This window comes from Octopus sinensis, linkage group LG2 (assembly GCF_006345805.1).
Source record: "Octopus sinensis linkage group LG2, ASM634580v1, whole genome shotgun sequence".
Lineage (NCBI taxonomy): Eukaryota > Metazoa > Mollusca > Cephalopoda > Octopoda > Octopodidae > Octopus > Octopus sinensis.
This window is the reverse complement of record NC_042998.1, coordinates 168771618-168794723: the sequence shown is the minus strand read 5'-3', so window position 1 is coordinate 168794723 and position 23106 is coordinate 168771618. Positions and strand designations below refer to the sequence as shown.

The window sequence follows — 23106 nt, the reverse complement described above, 5'->3', positions numbered from 1 at the left end:
TAATTAGACGTTCGTAACACAGCCAAGCAGGCGTGACTGTGTGGTAAGAAGCTCGGTTTCCAATAACATGATTCTGGGTTCGGTCTCGGTTCGTGACAATTTGGGCAAGTGCCTTCTTCTATAATCTCGAGCCGACAGAAGTATCTTGAATGGATTTGGTTAATGAAAGCTGAAAGATACCCGTAGTGTGTATGTGTATGTGTGTGTGTGTGTGTGTGTGTGTGTGTGTGTTTGTAAGGATAAGCAAGTAGGGCAAGTCGATATGCAGAAAATATTAACTACATTTGATACAAAAATGTATATATATTTACGTATATAACGGTCCAACTTATACTGAATACAAATGATATCAAGAATTAAAGAAGTTGAATTATAGTTTTACGAGTTCAACAGCTGTTTCTGGGGGCTTGATGGTCCAAAATAATGATTGTTAATTGGTTCCATCATCGGATAATACCAGCCTCCGTCTTTTGAAACCTCAAATCCTTGAAGACGGAGGCTGCTATTATCCATCAAGTCCTCTGAAACAGCTGTTGGACTCGTAAAACTCTTATTCAACCTCTTTAATTCTTGATATTATTTGTATTCCGAATAATTCAGACCTTTTTATATATAAACATATCTACATTTTCTGTATTAAATGTATTTAATATTTTTGTATATCGACTTGTTTGACTTGCCTATCCTTACATTTACTCCTCTACTTGCTCAGGTTAAAACGTCTTGAGCACTACGAAGTGTATTCTATACAGAGATGGTACTATTAAGTTAGACATAGCCTGGGCCTATACTAACTGAAACCTATCAAAGTTATATATATATATATATATATAAGACAGCCGGCTAGCAGAATCGTTGAAGTTACACGAGCGTATAACTGGAACTTATGTTATCCATTCCCCAAGAATAAATGAAAATAAAATTTATCCTGGTCATATTTGAACTAAGTTGTAATTAAATATTGCCCGATGCTGTATCTCTTCTGTTGCTCAACTTCTTTTCACAACGTATAATATTAAGAATTATCGAACGCACCACTTGCCACAAAAGTAGGATATTGAATTAAAGGAGATGTAATGTCGTCCCGTCCTTCTTCGTTCTGTGTGCACATCCTACCAGTGTTGATAAAGTAGGTTGTAGTTATAGCTATACAAATGAGGCGAATTGCCTACACTTACAGACGCTTGTCTTACATTATGTCAGAAGAATATAATCCAGAACAATACGGTTTGAAATATATAAACAGTAAGCTCATGTCGACTTCTAACAGAAATTGGTTTCATTCCTTGTTTGGTGCCACATCACTTATGTCAATAAAATCTTTAGGAAAAAATATGGAAGCCACATCTTTGTATTCTTTGTTCTCCTTTACAACTAAGGCTTCATCCTTAATGACAAAATTATTGTTTATGTAATGAAAACTTCGACAATCAATGGTCGTAGCACAGCATTCAAAAAGCCATTGTACAAGTGTCATTTGCTAAATAGTTACGTGAATTAATTCAATTTCAACCAGAACTACTTCATCGTTCAGTTATAAATTGCGCTTTGAACGGATATCTCAACTGACGTTGACATTATCGAAAATAATTTTCACTGTCTACTTTTATTGAATGGTATAATTTTTTTTTCTAGAGACAGAACACGCATAAATGATTTTACAATGCATTTATAATTTCTTTTTGCTTCAGTAATCAGAATATTCAAAAGTAAGAATCGTTACTACCCATACCACGCCTCCCAGTAATTTTATTGCTAAATTAGCACAAGCAATTAGTCGAGCACGTGGCTTATGCTATTCATTTACGGCCAGTAAAATTTTGCTGTCTCCACATGCAATATTATATACTAGTGACATAGAAAGGTTGTGTATTTCTTTTACGTTTTTTCTTCAGTGAGTATGATGGCAACATTTTACGAATTTATTGCTTTTAAACCATAGCAATAATAATAGCATCTAACCAGGCTTTGTCACAAAATGTAATTGAATTCAAATTTTGTTTCTTGTGTCTCACTCATTGGTTTTGACCTAGCTTTATTATTGGATTTTATTGTTCATGGTTAAGATCTTAAGCTGAATAATTCATTTATGGATTTTTGTTTGGAATTATGTGTTGCTAATAGACATATCTTTTCATTATCGATAAACCTCATAATTTAATGAGATTTGTCTGGCTTTTACACACATTAACTTCTAGTATGGACTTAGTTGAAATAAAGTTATACTAAGTGAAAAGTTAAATAATTACTTACGGTTTCACTACTGAAGTATCGGAAGTTCCGTTCATAACATATTTTCGGTATTAAATCAAAAGAAGGAGAGAAATATATAAATCCACAATTTAGAAAAATAATGAGGTAATTCGCTCTTATCATGCTCTTAACATTTGCAGAGAACGCAATTCATTGCGGATTTCAAATTTCATTCATTGTACTATTTTGATTTAATAATTCATGCATTTTCCTTTCAAAATAATTGTGTTAATTCTCTCCATTTCTCGTTTTTTTTTCATAAATATTAACTAAAATCCTAAAACGTTTATCTTTTCCAGTCGTCCTTGGAAGCTGTACTTCCAAAACACAGACAACGATAGCAAATCTTGTTTGGCTGTAGGTCAATCTCATTTGGCATGTCTCTGTTGGTCTCTGGGAAATGCAACAGCCGCAGACATGGCTCTTGTAGAACAAGGTGATAGTGCTCCCCCTGAGAACTGTCATCGTCTTGTCATTCTTGGATCAGCAAAAGTTGGGAAGACTGCCATTGTTTCAAGATTTCTTGCCAACAAATTTGATGAGAACTACACACCGACCATAGAGGATTTTCATCGGAAAATTTACCGAATTCGTGGAGCTCCCTATCGGCTTGATATATTGGATACATCTGGGAATCATCCGTTTCCAGCCATGAGACGACTATCGTTTATCACAGGTGAGAATGTTATCCATATTTATCCTATATGTGTTTGTTATTGCTTATGCATATTTATTTTATATATAATCACTTTCCTGTGATTATCAATGAGGGAATACAGAAATTTTACTTGTAACCACTAATCTTTTGATTGGTAATGCATAGCAGTGCGTGAGAGCATAGCGAATAAAGTCCTGAACCAATTCGATTTTCAGTCGAAACATTTTTATTTCGTTTTAGTTTCTGGAGTCAATGAGACAAATGTTAGATTCTATAGACGCTTCTTGTAACTTTCCAGTACAAATAAAATTATTGCGTCTGGACAAAACAAAATTATTTGCCTACAATCTGTACGTTTAAATATAGACTTTAAGGTATATGTATCACCACCAGAAGTTTAAATTCTGCCAGCAACATGATACAGTCAATATATTGTATTAACAAATATTTGCTCTCTTTAACAAAACTGTGTTAATACAAATAAATGATGTGAGCAACTGGAAGATTTGTGGCATTTAAAGTGGTGTGTTTTAGGCGATAGAATACGTACACAAACTGGATGGAAGATTCCAGATTTATTAGGATTACTAGCTGTTTATCTCTTTGGTGACAATGCTATGGGTGAAGTATTGTTTATCTAATTTGTTGTTATCAGAGATGAACCAGATATAAAATATTTCCCTTGCAAATGTTTAGTGAGACATTTTCAGATCTCGTCGTTGTTGGCCATGTTTAGACGTTCATACACTGACGTGGGTATTTGTAAACTATGCTTGTAATTTTTATAAAACATCTTGTGTTGCTGTTCGATGTTTTATTCATGCCGCGTATATGTAAGACCGAATGTCTATTAATAATATATGCAATACAGTGGAGAAGGTGGCAACAATGCACCAACAGTTTGAGTAGTGTTCCAGTGGAATTAATATTCTAATGAATAATGCTTGTGGTAATGTCACTGATATTCTTATTAAACATTTTGTCGTCGATAAATTATATAATGTTGATTGCATGATGCCCATAACTCGCTGATATACTGAAGCGTTTTCAGAAAGCTTGGCACCTTAAGTTTCATAATAATGGAAACATTGCATTCTCCAGGATTCTAGTGGTGAAGTGTTCATAGCTACTGCTACATTGTTTCTTTAGTTTGACCTGAAGATACTATACGTTATGGACTATAGAAGCATATATTTATGTAGTTGGATTCGTGGTAAACCTCTTTAAAAAATAACTTACCTGCAGTTTAGTTGATCTTGTTTGTAGATACTTCATATCACTAGCGAAGCTAACGTCCATGTGGAATCCAGGAATATCATGTAACTCTTATGAACATAAGATGTTTTACCTAACTTAGAGTCCTATTATAAATATCATTATAACAAAAGCATGGTGAGGATTGCTGAGTAAGAGTTAATCCCTTGATTAAATATATCTATGATTCGTTGTCGATTTCCGATTATAGTAGGTTTCCTCTAAAATATTTGCGTCGTTTAATCTACCTTAAATAATGAAAAATGTTTGACTTACAAGTGTGCGTTGGTTAATGGTATATCTTGATGATATCACAAAATATGATAAAAGCTATCTGTAGCACCATCAGATAAGATGAAGCGTTTCAAAGTTTGAAAATAACGTTAAACATTCTGACTTTTAAAATTAACGCGTAACACACCAAAACAGTTATAAGTTCTCTACAAACAAACTTTACAGATAATATCAACACCGGTGGTGCCCCAGCATGGTCACAGCCTTTAGGCTGTAACATGTAAAAAAAATAACAGAATAACACATTAAACATTTAACTACTAGGGAATTGATCCTGCTAAATTATTGCTATTCAGTAATAATAGACGGCCGAGCATAAAAAAAACTGTTTTTACGAATAAATTTAAGCTGCTCTGCTACAGATGTAGCTCTTTCTTTTTATACATGTGGGTTAATTCTTATCATTATCGTAAACACTGCAGCCCACCAAAATATACAACTAAAAATAGCATCGACGATTTGCTATGAAAAGCTTAAACGTACACTTATACACAAATATACACTTATACTTAAATACACACCGCACGTATGTATATATATATATAATATATATATATATATATATAATATATATATATATATATATATAATATATATATATATATATACACACACACACACACACACACACACACACACACACACACACACACACACACATATATATATATATATATATATATATAATATATATATATATATATATATAGTTACTACCTCATTACAAGAAAAGCTATACAAGATGTATCGATAATTCCAGAGTCCAAAATTGAGTTTCTTGCTCTCAACACAAAATAAAATCTATTAGAAATGGTTGGAATTGCAGAAAATTGCGTGGATGGACATTTATTTATTGGAAAGTTAGGCTATATACTGAAGTATGAAAGAGAATTATGCCAAATGTTTCCTTTCCTACAATACCAAAACCACTTCGGACGATCATTTGCAATGATTGCAATCGCTTCAGCTATGAAATATGATGAGAAAGGGTAAAACAACTTCCTCTTGTTCTGATATAACAAGAGAATATAATACTTTTGAGTGTGTTGAAATGTGTCTGGAAAGAAAGAAAAACTTTTTACCATGATGTAATATGTCTAGAGGGAATAACATTTCAACTGTGAAGGCATCTAGTTGGTATAGAATATCTTATGGGAATCAACGCATTCGGAACAGTGTTAAACTGGTCAATATTAAGAAGAAACTAATCATGAGCCAGAAGTGTAAGATGGTAATATATTTTCATGGCAGGCATGATGTTATATGCTGGGAGAGAAACGAGATTTAGGGTCATTTATACTTTTCAAATGGGAAAAAGCAACATGACTGAAATGAGATGGTTTGAATTGAGAATCGAAACGAGGTCATATGTTAAATAAAAAAATACAAGGTGAGTTAACAACATAATTTAAGTGATAAATTCTAATGCAAACCGAATTATGGATCTTTTCGGTTTGAACGGCAGTTTTTAACATAATTTCTAGGTAACTAAAACATTTTAAACTTCGTATACTGGTAGAATGTGTTTATAAAACATCTTTTTCTCTTGACTTTATTGAGAAAATTCTATAGTTTGTAAGATATTTGTTGTTTTTTTTTCTTCAATTTCTGCAATTTCAACCAATCAGTGACGTCTATTGAGTTAAAAAGCATCCTGTGCCGTATGAATATGTCCCTCGTTTAAGAAATAGATTGGGTTTATTTACATTTATGAAGAAAAAAAGATACCCTTCCCCCACCCTAACCCTAAAAGAGATTGAAATACAATAAATCGATTCTAGGGTCATAATTACGAGTAACAGTTTCATGTGACACCGCTAGAAAAACTGCCGTTCAAACCGAAAAGATCCCGAATTATTACTCTGAAACAAATGTATTTTTAAAACAATGTATATTCTAAAATAAACCTCAAATCTCACCGTTTCATTGTAAAATATAATGGTATCTTAATCCGTTACTACGCTCTGGGCAGTATTACTCTAATAACATACTTGATTATGCAGAAGTGGGTGATGATAGTGGATGTAGAATTTAGAAACTATGTTTTCTAATGATTATATAATATGCCTTCTGAAAGGAAACAGACACTGTCATAACAATTCAACAGAGTTAAATACGAATATATAAATAAATAAAAACAACAGAAAGTGCTACATATTTCCTTATCGATAATTTCTGGAATTATTTTGACTTGTAAAACTTCCAATATTATTTGCTAGTAATATTAAGCAATTGATGAAATCCGAATCAAATATCTATTTCTGAATTAGAAATAGTGTATTTATTTTCGAACATAAAAAAATACTTTATTTTTTTAACTATCAGTTTTAGATCTTTTATGTAAATTTAACCACTCTGTTTTTGAATGGATAACAGCGAAGAAATGTTTTAAGATTTTTTTACTTGATCACCTGGAAATATTTACTAGAAATATCATTAAATCAAGAAAGAGCCCGATAGCAATCTAACGTAATCGAAATTTCAGCATATCTGACGATCACTAATGGAAAGAATAAGGAGCTTCTGCGTGGTAGCTCGACATGTTAGAAAAAAAGCAGTCCAATTCATTCAAATCATACAGAGTCAAAGTTGAAACGAAGCATTGGAAAATGTAATCTCAATGGTCAAAACTAGAATATCTTTGGATTATATGACTGTTTCACTAGGGTCCGGCTGCGGCTTAATAATACATAACTGTTGAAATGTATAAATCAAGCAATCAATCAAGGAGTAGATAATTAGGAAAAACTACTCTGGATGTCCGTGTTATATATTTCTTTACTACCCACAAGGGGCTAAACACAGAGGGGACAAACAAGGACAGACAAACGGATTAAGTCGATTACATCGCCCCCAGTGCGTAACTGGTACTTAATTTATCGACCCTGAAGGGATGAAAGGCAAAGTCGACCTCGGCGGAATTTGAACTCAGAACGTAACGACAGACGAAATACTGGATGTTCATGTTATAGTTAACCACATTGGACAGAATATGTCAAAGTGATGGTTAAGTTATCACTGATTTTAGTAGCATCTGTGTGAAATGTCATCCAGTGACACAAGATATTCAAATTTAGGATTGCTCTGATGTAAGAAAAACAATAGAAATGCTGCTTTTTCGCGAAGTGAATAATATATTTAGAATATTTCTGTTAACGTTTCCATTATATTACAAATATAAAAGACCAAAGATCGTTTTGGGGGAAACAGAAAACAGTTACAGCATTCCTATGGAAGTTAGACAGGCTGATGTGAATTCTGCAGGAAGCATCTATTTTAAAAATCAAACCAGATCTATAGTCATATAACATAGAAGTGACATTTCAGAAATTGATTATATAAGCAAACGCCAATACAATAGTTTTATGAGACAGTGTTTCAAGTGTTAAAGAGTAAGCGATAACATTTGGTAAGTAGAGAGCTGCAACGTGGTTTCAATTTCTGCTTGTATGTATTTCGGAAAGCGTCAACGTCGTACTTGTTACGTCTTTCTTCCCACTAAGTATTGGGCATTTGTACTTAATCAAAACGATATCCATAATGTAAATACTGGTTTTTAGACTAACAATAAAAATGTTTGACGAGAATTCTTAGAATCGTTTAATAATCTAAGCACATATCTCAAGTAGACAAACATTTTCCAAAGTTTAGTAAATGAGTGTAATATTACAAAAATACAATAATCGAATATTCAAATCAATAACTATCGAAAAGTGTAATGATTTATATATTCAGTTAATTAGTTCCGTTTTCTTCTAAAATAATTTTGGGATTTTAGCATCGAATATTTGATGAAAAATAAGTTGTATGACAGAATAATGTAAATATCCTTAAACGTTGTACTTCTAATTGTAATTGAATGTTCTATCGCCAATCAAAACGCCACTAATCAATAATTACTGAATTACTCTTATCAAGTTAAGAGAAATAAATTAAATATTTAAGTAGCCGTAAAAATAACCACGGAGGCACCGAAGGGACTCTTATGTTGAGCACAACCTTATTTCTATCAAAGACACTATCAAAGTCAAGCTAAATGTTCTACAATGTGGATAGATATGTTACTGAAATTATTGACAGCACAGTTCAAATGACAAATATGACGACATTTGAGTTCGCCTAGTACGTGTCTTGTGGTTCAGAATCATGATATGTTCACTAATTAACATATGTCTCTAGTCTCAATGAAATTACTGCCACCAAGTAATAGATACATGGCTCGAGTACTCTCCATGAGCGTATATCTACTTTTTGTTTAAATACTCTGCTTTTCTTATAGAAAAATCCGTTTAATGATTAATTCATTTTTAATGCAAAATGACTTACCAAGCTAAGATGGTTCATTTATCAACTGTTTCAAAAATAGTAACCAGTAACGAAATTACACTCCATAATTTACCCATGATTTCACACGTTACTGGAAGCTAAATAATAAACGAATTCTTGTTATCTATGAATTCTTTTTTTGAATGAATGATCTATTATTTTATTGGACAGCTGCTGCGATTGTATTTATATGGTTTACACAGTATTTGCGTAAGAAGAAAGGTGAAGAAATTAAATCTATATCATTTAAAACTTGGCTCATTCACACTTAGTTAACGCTATACGTGTTGAGTGCCTTTTTCTTTCTTATATCCACCCACTCTTATATATATATATATATATATATATATGTGTGTGTGTGTGTGTGTGTGTATATATGTATATGTACACGCACAAATGTGTATATGTATACTTATTTACATATATATATATATATGTGTGTGTATGTATGCATGTATGTATGTATGTATGAAAGTGTGTCTGAGTCTGTCTATGTGTATTCGTTTACATATTTGCATATATGAATATGTATATGCATTTGTATACACACACACACACCTAAGTATATATATATATATTCAAAGATACATGTCATAGATGCTCTGGGTAACATCATCTGTGATGTTTGGGAGGGATCTTAGACTGTGTCTAGTTTTTCAGCATCAAACCCCCGTCGCACTGTTGACCTAGCTGAGTGATGTTCTGCTGCAGTATGTTGACCCACGTTCTCCTGACTTTTTGTTGGCTGAGTCCAGCCTTCTTGATAGCTCGTGTCTCTTCTAAGCCTCCACAGATCTTCTATATCCTACGTGTCGGTAACGAGCTCCTCATGGAGCACTCTCTTCCTGATGACCTCCCATACAACCCCAAAACATACCTTTAAGAGGATGTGGATGTAAAACGCTCAGCATACTAAAAAAGACTATACATGGGTATATTCTCGATGACTTGAAGCAGCGAAGACGCTCTTGGACTTGTGATCGATACAGCACATCACAATTTAACGGCTATGCACTTGCAATCCCCAAACAGGAGATTGCTAAGAAATACCTAATGAACAAATAAGACTGCGAAGCTCTTAGAGCTCAAGACGAAACTAAAAATGTAGATTTTGTCATGTTTCTATGGAAGATTTCACACTTATGATTAGCAGCTGCCCAAAAATGTTGTCAGGGTACTATCTCCTTATGCGACACTATGTTGTGGCAAAAACAATATATAGTGCCGTTCGGGAAAAAAGACTGTCCTGGAATAAATATAGAAAATCTCCCTATTACACACACAAACATCAACACAAGGAATATTAGTTGAAGATTTCCATTGAAATATCTGTCAAGTGTAGACATAACATGCCAGTTATTGTTCGGGACAGACATGAAAGCGTACGTACCGGGGTAGAGATTCAGATGTCCTGCTGATGTAAGTAACTCTTTGAAAATCAAAGAGAACGAGGATAACTATGGACAGCTTTTTCGAAATCTCCAGCATCTATATCCAGATTATAAATTCATATTTACACCAATAATAGTGGGTGCACTTGGTTTTATGAGTAAATGCCTAAGCGATAAGCTAGGATTTTCAGTTGAAAGAAATCGATAAACTAACTTGCGCATTACAAATACAATATGTCACTAAAGTATGCAAGACATTTCTTAAATTTAAAATGTGACATTGTTTTTGTTATCTACATTCCAATGACTGAAATTTGCATATTTGGTAGACACCAGGTCTTTCATCAGAAAAAATAAATTAAATCATTGAAAACAGTAGATAACACACACACATACACACACACACACACACAACACACATATATATATATATATATATATATATATATATATATATATATATATATGGTTAATCCAAACATGAACAAAAGGAAAACATAACAACGCGAGGACGTGGAACAAGTATAGTGTTATTGGACGCTCTGGAAAGGAAAGAAGGAAAGAGGATTAAATGTTTCGAGCGGAGCTTTTCGCCAGAAACATAGGAAAAGGAAAGATCGAAGGAAGGGAAGATGGAGGGAAAAATCGCCAACGATACACACGCGGTCATAAGCATACATACGTAATTAAATATGCACATGTATATCCAGTACACAATCAGAAGGACATAGGTTCGACTCTATGATCGGGTAGCGGACACGTTCTGTTCTTGAGCAAGTCACTTAATTTCATGTTGCTTTAGTTTTCTCACTTCAAAATGCATTAGTCAGCTGCAGAGTGACGCCTGAGGAAAATCGGCCCCAAATCGAGTAAATATAAGAATTCAAGATATCAACGAACTTGATCGCTACGGAAAAGTGGATGGTGATAGTGGTGATAGTGGTGGGGTGATGATGATGATGATGATGTTGATGATGTTCACACACACGCACACCCACGCGCACACACACGCACGCACTCACACAGGCATACACGCACACACGCACACACGTATGTAGGTGTGTGTGTGTGCATGTGTATAATGCAAAGGAATATCGAATGATAAAAATCAAACACCTAGTCAACATCATGGTGTTTGGAGTGATCACTTCTGATGGCGACATTATGCCTCCATTCATATTCCAACATGGCCTCAGACTCAACACAGAAGGCTACATGAATGCGGCCCTGGGTCAAGAGGGTGGCTGCTGGAAGACCCTATGTCTAGCAATAGGACTCTACATCATGCCACACAAGCAGAAGAACTCAGTCATGGCTGTTAGAGAATCTCTGCGACCACATCATCCCTAACGTCTAGCCACCTAACTCCCCAGACTGCAAGATCCTTGATTATTGTGTGGGGCGCAGTTGAGCGAGAGACCAATAAAACTCCTTATAACACCAAAGATGAGCTGAAGATCAGGATTGTGTCTAGAAGAGTTTCAGGAAATTCCGAAGTTGTCTAGAGGCCGTAGTTGAAGTCAATGACGATTTTATTGAATAAATTTACTCTTTAGTATTTGAAGATATTTTTAAGCAATTTTGTAAATATATCTGTTAAAATGAGATGTCAGTGTCATTTTCATTATTGCGTAATTTAGACGGCAATGTATTCACCTCTTCACCTATTCACTCTGTGGCAATTTAACAAGTAGCCTACATTTCCCTCTATCAGTACTTATTTTTGTTTCAGTGATAAGTACATGAATAAAAATCGAATGCGAATAGCCTACTATTTAGTCAATATTATCAATTGGTTAGAAAATCTGATGCTGTGAATTACTAAAAAACTACAGGTGCTGTCTGAAAACTGATGCCAGACACGGATTCAGAACTCCAAAATTACCCTAAATCAGCTGAAAAAGTTTAAATAGCATCACTATTTTTTTTTCCCGTGTCAGTTGTCTTTTAAGCAGATAACGTTTAAACAAGACACGCTGGTTAAGAAAAAAGGCAAGAATAAAAACATAAGGGAGATAACCAACGTTACAATAGTTCAATGTCACGCAGACGTAAACCGGATATTTATGGTTTACTAAGTGTCCAGTAGCCTACTTTTTAATTCCGACAAAATGTATTGGTTGAAATGCCGACATACAGAAAAATCTCGTTCCTCGAATTTATGTAGTCTTTGAAGGTTCTCAAATTTTTAAAGAGATATCTAATAAGAATAAACATGCCTGTAGCTACCCGTGGCCTGAAAAATAAATGAATAAGTAAATAAAATTTTCCGCTAAGTATGTACATTAATTCTGATTTATTAAATCTTAATTTTCTTGGGATTAGTTTCTCTTTACCTAAATATTCGCAAAAAACTACCTAGAAGATTTGCTTTCTTTCTACAACTCCTTCATAAGCAATTTGATATTTATCTTAATTCATGCCTCCTTGACCTATACCCCTTTACTTATTATTATTATTATTATTATTATTATTATTATTATTATTATTATTGAGTGAGAGAGCAGCGCATGCCATCAAAATGACACTGGGGTAAAATATACGAAGCCCAGTGTACCTATCATGGCTACCCGTCTGATAAGAGTACACTAGGCACATGCATCACAACCATATGTGCGCGACATGGTGATCTCATATCCAGATAAACAGCGCATAACCTTGCAGATGGGGCCCAGTTAGAATTTTCTTCTGGTGGAGTAACCCATCCTGCTCAAAAGGTCCCTGAATAAGGATTGTTTAAGGATGTTGAGCGAAACACCCATATTTCCAGAGATGAATTATTTAAACCCTAAAGAATCCTTCTCAACACATGGCTCTTAATTAAATGTTCTCTTAATTAAAAATTTTATATGCTTCAAACAATCACGATAGCAAAGCACCATAGAGCAATAAGTAATCTGTTGACAGATTAAAAGCATGACGACCCGGTTTGATATTTATTGGTGCGAGTTCATCTTAGTTCATCTTAGCGAGTTCTCTTATTCTTTTGAGTAAAATATTTTATCGCAACATTTCCATGCTACTGCATCTATAACATTAATCCTTAGACAGACAAGAGACTCAATATGATACACCTTCTTTTTGCTATCTATATTTTGTATCCAATGTTGTTACAGAATTTATGTTTATGGATTCAGAGTTTAATCATTATTTGTGTCTATTCTGTACTGGCTTTGCGTTCGATGTTGTTAATTTATATTTATGAGTTAAATGTTTATCGTTTTGTGTCTTTCTCTCTTCCAGTTACTCTGTTGTGAAGTTTATCACATACATATGTAAAATTGCGTGTGATAGTAATTGTTTTATCAGTGACCATTGACTGTCTTTTAAGTGGTTACCTACTTATATTGTCCACACACTTCTTGTACAGAGAAAAATTCATAACTTACATTATGTATTCAATATGTCGGAAGTTCTTACTAACTAAAGTTTCATTATTAATAACCAGCTACATGTGACTCCTTTACAGAATCGTTACAGCGTCGGCAGGAATGCTTTACGGTACTCTTTCCGGCTCTTTACATTTTGAGTTCAAACCCAGCCGCGGTCACATCCAGGGTCGATACTAGAATCGCAGTTATCGACTAATCACCTCCACTCAAAATTGCTGTCCGTGTGCTTTAATTATAAATAATTATTAATGACCATATTTGAAAATATGGCTTGAAAGGAGATGCTAGCCTACTGAAAAGTTTAATTTTTTCCCTGGAACGGGAGACTATAAACTTAAGACATCAATCTAAGAGATTGAAAAGTGTCTAATCCGAGGTGTTTATCTCTGTTTGAAATGATGCCACTATAGTCCTTTCATATTTCTAGTTTACATGTCTTATGTATGCTTGCGTTTCGTGTTTGAAACACGGATTGCATAATTTCATTGCTTCCTGTTTTAAGAAGTTTGAGTACTTGAGGTTAACGTGCAGCATTTTTGATAATACTAAGACTTGCCTTGTTAGGCAATTTGAATTGTCGTTTTCTATGTATCTTCACTAAGGATTCTTTCACACTATTGTAGCAAGTACAGTATGCCATGTTGTGCTAATGAGGTTAAAATACCCCTAAAATATGTTTTGTTCATGGCTGTTTCCCGTAGTTGCTGAAATATTTTTTATTAGCCAGTAATTTAATTTGTTTTTTCCTCATCGTCAACTTATTTCTAAGTAGCGTTTTAATTATCCATATATTAATATATTAAGAGAACCTTAATCCTATTTACTACATCAATCTGTAACTCACACAGAAACAATACCTACATATCAATATGGTTAGCAAAAACGAGTACAATACTTGTTTAACAAACTATAGCACAAAGTAAAAATTATGCTGCACTGGCATGGAAATAATAATTACTATATTGATTTCTTATATTATCACAATGCCTGTTTTACATAAGAAAGGAGATTAGTTTGTGTGGTACCCGGTTCTTTCTCAGGTGCTTAATGAAGTTTGCAGTGCAGAAGGCTTACACATGATCATCACTACCATGCTTTAAATAGCATACTATATGGTATGTCTAAATGAAATATTCATTATAGGATGATGAATAAAACTAAGAACTTAATAAGTAATATACATCATCTCTCTCTATATAAACGGCAGTTTGTCTGTCTGCGTGTCTGTGTGTTTGTCAGGTTGTACCCTCACTCTGATCACGGCTTTCAACCGATTCTGATGAAACTTGACACACACATAGCCCAATGTCATAATTCAAAACTAACGCAGCGAAAATTTTGAAAAGTTCCCCCAGTTCTGAAAAAAATCGATAAATTCGACATGGGGTCGAGAATCAGAAACGCAAACCACAGACTGTCTAGGGGACGCAACTCGACTTTTTTTAACTCTCAAAAAAAAAAAATTACCATAATTTTTTTTCCATTCTTTTGCTATTTTTTGGCTATAACTCTAAAAATGCTTTATAGTTATTTCCCTTACAAACCCGAGCAACGCCGGGCGATACTGCTAGTATTACATAAACTGATTGTGATCAAATTCTTAGTTTACAAGTATACTATATTGTAGCTTAGTCCTTCTCAAGCATTTATAACTATCGCTTCTTTACTTTTACTAACGTTTGTTTGCTTAAATTCATAAACATTAAATACGTAACAAAAAATTGCAACCAACCGATTGATCACCATTAAAAGACTACTTGCATATAAATCATTTCTTCAATATAAAATGGAATGCGGAAACAACATTTCAATCGCTAACATGAGTTGATGATTCACCCATAGAATAACAGCAAAAAATACCTTTGAAAATTAGGGCGTGGCCTGGCCATTAATAAGTTACACTCATGATCGTAATATTGTAGTTTTAATTCTCGAAGCGGGTGGTGTGTTATGTCCTTTTTTCACATTGGTACAGTCCACTCAGCTATATATAAATTAGTTCGACCAATAGCTGGGAAGTTAAGCCTGTGACAGGTCTGTCTCCCGTTCAGGTGTAAGTGTTGTAATTGCAGTCTCTTATACACCACGCAAACCTACCTAATCCCCGATCGCGTGAATCCTAGGGCTCATAGCAGACCTAAGTCTTAAGGGGATTTAAATTATGCGTCTAACACCATTCCTTTTGTCCTTAGTATCCATATAAAATTTTGCATCTTCCCACTTTGAGATACACTGTTCTAGCTTTATTACCATACTTGTTCTTAGTAATGAACATTTAATTTCGCAATTGAACATTTCTCAATCAAACATTTGTTTGGGGCGAACTATTTAATATTTTCGCAATAACTCGGATAAGCTATGACTCAGTAATAAACAGCTTAATTATAAATAACATCTCAGAGAACTGTTGTAAATTCCGCTCAATCACGAAGACATTTCATCTGACAGCTATCAAGTTGTACGTAACTAATAAAAAGAAAACGTATTACAAAATGATTGATAACATACATTAAACTCTTTAAATTAATACAAGGCCACATATTTGAATGGAGTACATGGTCAGTGAATATTTTGTATACTATCTAGGCATGAAGTAAAATGTTGAACCCACATTAATTTTAAATGAACTTGCAAAGCAGTTTTATCCGACGATCTGTCGATTCCGGCATCCACTTTTAATATTGCGAGTTAATAACAATAATCAAAACTCGTGGAAATTCAGTGTTTTATAAATTGTCTTACTTTTATATTGATGTGTAAATTAATAGATCTTCACACCATAATCATTTTATTATTATAGATTTACTTTCCATGCGTTTCCATAGTTAAAGCTGTTTAAAGCGTGACATTCAAACTTGCTTCATTATTTTAAAGATTTTATTATGTAAATAAGCTATTTACATAAGTCGACATTGCCTTTTATCCTTTCGGGGTCGATAAATTAAGTACCAGTTACGCACAGGGGTCGATATAATCGACTTAATCCGTCTGTCTGTCCTTGTTTGTTCTTCTCTGTGTTTAGCCCCTTGTGGGTAGTAAAGAAATAGGCAAAGAAAATATTTGCTGACAAATACTGAATTTACGGGCCTTTATGTTCTGAGCTCAAATACCGCCGAGGCAATATTAGCATTCATCCTTCCGATGTCAATAGATTAGAAAGTACTGGGAGCGATTTGAGAAAGGTGTATATCAGTATCGATAGAGTACAGACTAAAAGCTTCTGAACAGGGTAAATTTTGGTGTTCATTCCCTTCTGTTGATGTTCTTGAAATTATTTACGCTTAGTCCTCAACATTTATATACTGGGGCAGCGATTAGATATGATCAGTAATCGTAGTAGTATAAAAAAATGTTATGACTACAATGATTATCATTGCTATGATTGGGGCAGTAGTCGGATGAACTGATAGACCTACGAGCAAGGTACGTATCTTTATGTACTTCAGAGTTGAAGCTCCATCGCGAGTAACTTTGTGATTCATACCCTCTCCCCAGGTATTTCTCTTGGTATTTATTTTACTGACTATGGAAGAATGAATAAGAAAGTGCAGGGCGTTGAATTTAATTGGCGTTTTATCCATACTTTACGGCATTGCATTTATGTCAAAAATCTTTATTACTAACTGCACAATAGTGGAGATTCAGTGAGAAGAGAATCGGAATATATATCTCGAAATATTTAATCACATTATTTTACATCTTGTATTCAAATAACACTGTGATCAACTATTATCTTTCATAACTGTGAGATCAATAACATGTAGTACCAGTCGACTACTTGAGTTGATTTAGTGAACTAAAACACTTGCTCAAACTTTCCTGCTTATGTTAGAAATCAATACAACAATTATTTTGTTTTCTCAAACGACAAATAATTGTTAAATAACTTCTCCATATTGACTGCCAAGAATTACAACAAATAAATAATTAACTAAATGAATAAGTAAATAAATGAAAGAAAAACTGCTATTTCATTTGTTTTTTCTCTTTCATTGCAGAAAGTATTTTTTTAAAAAATTGTTTCTTTGAACTTGTTTTTGTTCTATTTTTGTTTCAATTTAAAGTCTGCCAACAGATCGACCTCTGTTCATTTGTATATTCAATTGTTTCCCGTAGTAACCATTTCTCATAAATCATTCCATTACCACCTAATCAAAACTAGTTTAACAACAGGGGTTGTCTTAGCACGTTTCTAGACCTGTATCCGGTCGTGTCGAACCAGAGTATTGAAAATAATTAGGAAGTCGATATTTAATAATATATTTGATAATGGACTATTTAAAAGATATTTTTTTTAAAAGAAAAGCCATGACAACAAATAAAAAAAATATGGTTAAAAGGAAAATGCAGAATTACCCCTTCCATTCTTCTACTAATATATTTATCATCATTAAGGGTAGCATCATTATATTGTTGATGTAGTTTATATTAATGGTGTTAGAAATTATTGCTATTGGTAGGATGATGGATGGACGAATACGCCGACTGTCGCACAATATTCCTCGGTGCATTTAGCTACCTCTTTGTACATTCCAAGGTCACGTTTGCTTTTTATTCTTTCAAGTTTTATCCTTCCAGTGTCAGTAAATTAAAGTACCAGTAAAGTGATGTGAGGCGATCTAACCTACTAATTCCCAAATCATTAGCGTTATGCCTCTGTTAAAAAAAATCTATATTGGTTTCAAGTTTTGGTACAAGGCCAGTAATTTTGTGGGAGGGGTAATTCAGTTAAATTGACTCCAGTTTTCAATTGGTACTTATTTTATCAACTTCGGCGGCATTTAAACTGAGAATGTAAAGCCGGAATAAATGCTGCTAAGCATTTTGTCCGGTGCAGTAACGATTCTGCCATCTCGCTGCCTTTCTGTTTGATATAATCAACCAAAATGTGAGGCCTTGTGCTAATATTTCAAACCTCTTCCAAAATGTGAGGTCTTGTGCTAACGTTCAAAACCATATGATAATATATTTGAAGTGTAGCATGTTTAAGAACGGTATATTGGCACAATATAATTTCGGTTCCAATGTACTGAAGTATTTAGTTGTTGTTCTTTACATTCTGAGTTCGAGGATTTGCTGAAGTTAATTATAACTTTCATTGAATCAGGAAAATCAATAAAACGACGGCCGATTACCAAGGTCGATCTCATCAACTGCATTTTCGAGGCGTTGTGTCTATACTATAAATCAATTTACTAAAACACTTCGTTAATATCATAAAACAAACACACAAGCACTCACAAACGCACACAGCAAACCCATTTCATACAATAACCTGCCTACATGTTTAACCAAAATGTTAAAAGAATATTTAAAATAAAATGTTTACATTGCTGTTGCCTAAATGGAAGTCTTTTGAAAAAATATAATTTAGTTTTTCTTTTAGTTGATGTCTTATTTTATTTTTCTCTAAGTAAATAACATATGATGGATGTTATTGAATAGAGATTTCAACGATTTCACTGCCTTTCAATAATACCCGAACTTTCTTAATGCAGAATCAATGATGTTTGGCATCTGGCATATATACCAAGCTAGAATGCTATAATAGAATGTGACATTGTACATAGATGGTCTGTCTTCTAATAGATTAGATGTGATTTTCTTTTAATATTCAGCTTAAACCTACCCCATACGTGCGTATTTCAAATACACTCACATACATGCACACACACACACATACATGCACACACACATACACACATACATACATGCACACAAATATATTTATATATACATATATATATGTATATATATATATATATATATATATATATGTGTGTGTGTGTGTTGTGTGTGTGTGTGTGTGGTGTGTGTGTTTGTATGTATATATATCCTTGTTTCTTTCTGTGTTCCTTTCTGTGGAAGAGAGTAGGCTCGAAACGTTAAAGACTTTTTCACTTCCCGAGCGTTACACTAATACATCTGTTTGTTGTCTACACCACCTGTCTTCGTCTTTTGTTTTTTTTTGTGAATTCTCCCTATATATATATATAATATATATATATATATATATTATATATATATATATATATATAATATATATATATATAAACAAAACATTAAGAAATACGATGTGCGTACTGTATGTATTATGCTCAACAAACAGATTAAGGACATTGCGTGCAACAATTTGTCAAGATTCATTTAGTTTTTCTTTTCTTTCCATTGATGTCAGTAAAAATGAACAGGAAATGTGATCGTTTGAATGATTTATTATAATTGGTTATTTGTGAGATTAAATTATATTACATTGAACGCATGCTCTTTTGTAGAAGATTTTTCATAAAGAACAAATTAAGATATTGAAAAGTGGATATCTCCAAAACATGAAGGAATGTTGTAAAAATATTTAACGTATCAAATTTATTGACTTCCGCTAAAATGTATGAGTCAGATATCTCTACGTTCACTTACGTGAGTCAGCTATCTCGAATTTAATTTATGGATTATATACATTATAAGAATATTTATTCTTAAGTTAAAATTTAATTTGCCTTATTGTTTGGAAGTTATATTAATAAATGATAAAAATTATATTTAAAATTTTATTTTGGCTTTAAACGATTGGAAAGGACTCTGATAAAAATAATATTAAAATTCATATTCAATGTTTCTTATAGACATCATCATTAATTTGCGACTTATGTCTGTCTCATAAGTATTCTATGAATCGAAAATTTGTTAGTCTTTGATGGTGTTGAATATATTAAAAATAATGAAACGAATGTTATTATTATTTTCTCTATGATATCCATTCTATGAGAACCTAGTACATAAACGATATTAAAATAACCAACAGCTATCCTAATTAATTTCAGATAATTTCACTGATTTTCAAACAATGTAGTAAAGAAACTATGATTTCAAAATAATATAGAAGCAGTTTTCCACTTTCTCAGTGAGATTATAGTAATTAATATTTTTCATACTTTTTTTTCTGGTAGAGAGCACAGTAATTATCTCTACGTTGGATGTGAGATATATTTTACCATATTCAGATTCAACTAAGCAACAATTCCCAAATAATTACATCTTTCTTTTAAGGAAACATGACACGTTATAAATTCTCGTTGACCATTCATTTAAGATTCTACAGCTTGATTTTAGAGATTTAAAATGCAAATTAGAGCTACGAAATTAGCTATCAAATTCGATTTAATGCCGTTTTAAAGTTTAAAATACTATTCCCAAAGGAACGTTGCTGTCACACTTTCTGTTTGCATCATAAATTAACTGTAGGATTCGACGCATTTTATTTCCAAAAGGCCTTTAATAAAGACATTTTTTTTTAAAGAATAGCGTCGTTGGTTTCAGATTTCAATTGGCTAATTATTTACCGGATTTACGGTGGGTATATCTGCAGGGGATTCCCTCTGTAACTTAAAAGAAAAAATTATCACGCAATTGGTTATCTTTCGAAAGTATTTGTTTATAATTTTTATCATAGATTATTATATCATCCTGCAGTTAGCTTCCCTCAAACAAGTACACACACACACACACCACACACACACACACACACACACACACACACACACACACACAAACAAACACACACACACACACAAACACACACACACAGACTCACACACACACACACAAACACACACACACATACACAGACTCACACACGCATACACAGACACACACGTTTCTCACAGTTTCAGTATTTCACATTCGATTCGTTAGGAAGCTGAAATTAGAAATACAGGTTATGACAGAAGACATTTTTCAGCGGTGCCACGAAATTGGATCTTCTTAACTAAAGAGCAAATCATTTTCTTATTCATTGTGTAATTTACTGACGTAACTTAATAAAAAGTCTTTACAGCCGATGCCGCTTCCCTTGAAAGCATAAAGAGGAAATGGTAACATGAACAAAACTACTGTGGTTTATATATAAACAAGGGGGTGCTGAAAAGTTCCTAGGTTTAAGGGTATCGTGAAAGACCTGGCTGGAGTCCCAAACTCCCGAGTTCTTTAACAGGGCTTAGAAAAACTGCAGGTCAGGTACACTCAATGTGTGAATCAGAGAAGGGAATATGTTGAATAAAATCATAATTAACTGATCCCCCTGTATTTTCTTTTACTCAAAGCCAGGAACTTTTATATGTAGACATTTGTGCGCGCGCACGCGCGCGCGCGTGTGTGTGTGTGTGTGTGTGTGTGTTGGGCGTTTGCATATGTATGTGTTTGGGTTTACCAATATATGAAAGCAACAAATATTCATTCACTGAATAAAAAGACTGAATGCATTCTTTGAATTCAATATTTATCATAATTTTACAGACTTGTTCATCTCATGCTATGACGCAAGTAAAGAGACTATAAAATAAGACAACTCACAATCGTCTAACTTGTAACAGAAGATAATGATTATTACATTATTATTTAATATTTATTCCAAACAATTGTATAAATTCTAAATAATTTAGTCATATTGCACACAGGACAATATAGTAATTATTTTATTTCTAATTTATATTTCATATGTAAAAGAAAAATAATAACCATAAGAAATCGTTGCAGAAGCCTTATAAAATTAATTAGCTGGAATTACAGTCATAATTTAAACACACTTACAGATAATAATAATTTTCTCATTTACACTTTCAGAGTACGAGTCGGTTACATAACATTACGAAGATCGAGTTATATAATTTAGCAAGAAGGAATCTTCTTAGTATATGGGAGAAAGAAATTGGTTTATCAGGCATTGCTTGACTGTACTCCAGATTATGTATGTATGTATGTATGTATGTATGTATGTATGTATGTATGTATGTATGTATGTATGTATGTATGTATGTATGTATGTATGTATGTATGTATGTATGTATGTATGTATGTATGTATGTATGTATCTGTGTGTGTGTGTGTGTGTGTTTTAATATTTTATGGCAGAGATGAACAGTACTCAGTTACATGTAATGACTCCCTTCGCTCATGAATGACCATAGAATTGCAAATAGAAGTGTCCCTCCATGGCAAGGTTGTTTATGGAAGACCAGCAGTCGTCCATGCGTACCAGCTTCCCATCTCTACGCACCAATGTTATCAAAAGGAAAGGCAAAGACCGATACAGCTTGCCCCCATCGACTCGCAACTCATTTCTACAGTTGAGTGAACTGAAGTAACGTGAAAATGAAGTGTCTTGCTCAAGAACACAACACGGCCTGGTCCGAAAATCGAACTCAGTACCTCATGATTGTGATCCCTATGATCTAACCACTAAGCCATGCGCCTTCACTCAGTTATAACATATATAAGATAGCAGAATCGCAGATCTTTTTTAGGGGAAAATATACAGTTTTTGTTGTATGTTATTTATGAGTAGGTCGATGTGATTGTTAGGAAGAAACATTTCCCTATTTCTGTTTTAGTTTGATTGAGTGAGGAAAATCTTTAATGTTTCCAATGAAGAATATTTTCTTTAGATATTATATAACACAACCTCAAAATATTTTGATAGATCTCAAACATACGTCTATTGAGAATTTTTGGTGTTGTGGTTTCATCTGCATATAAATGCATT

General features: G+C 33.4%; 1 protein-coding gene across 1 annotated transcript in view; it reads left to right on the top strand.

Moving 5' to 3' along the window:
- The window catches only part of LOC115232520 (GTP-binding protein Rhes), a 151117-nt gene that overhangs the window by 64898 nt on the left and 63113 nt on the right, over positions 1–23106 (top strand). The window contains exon 2 of the mRNA XM_029802429.2: positions 2553–2929. Within this exon, the coding sequence (XP_029658289.2) occupies positions 2553–2929 (377 nt within the window). The remainder of the gene's footprint in view (positions 1–2552; positions 2930–23106) is intronic.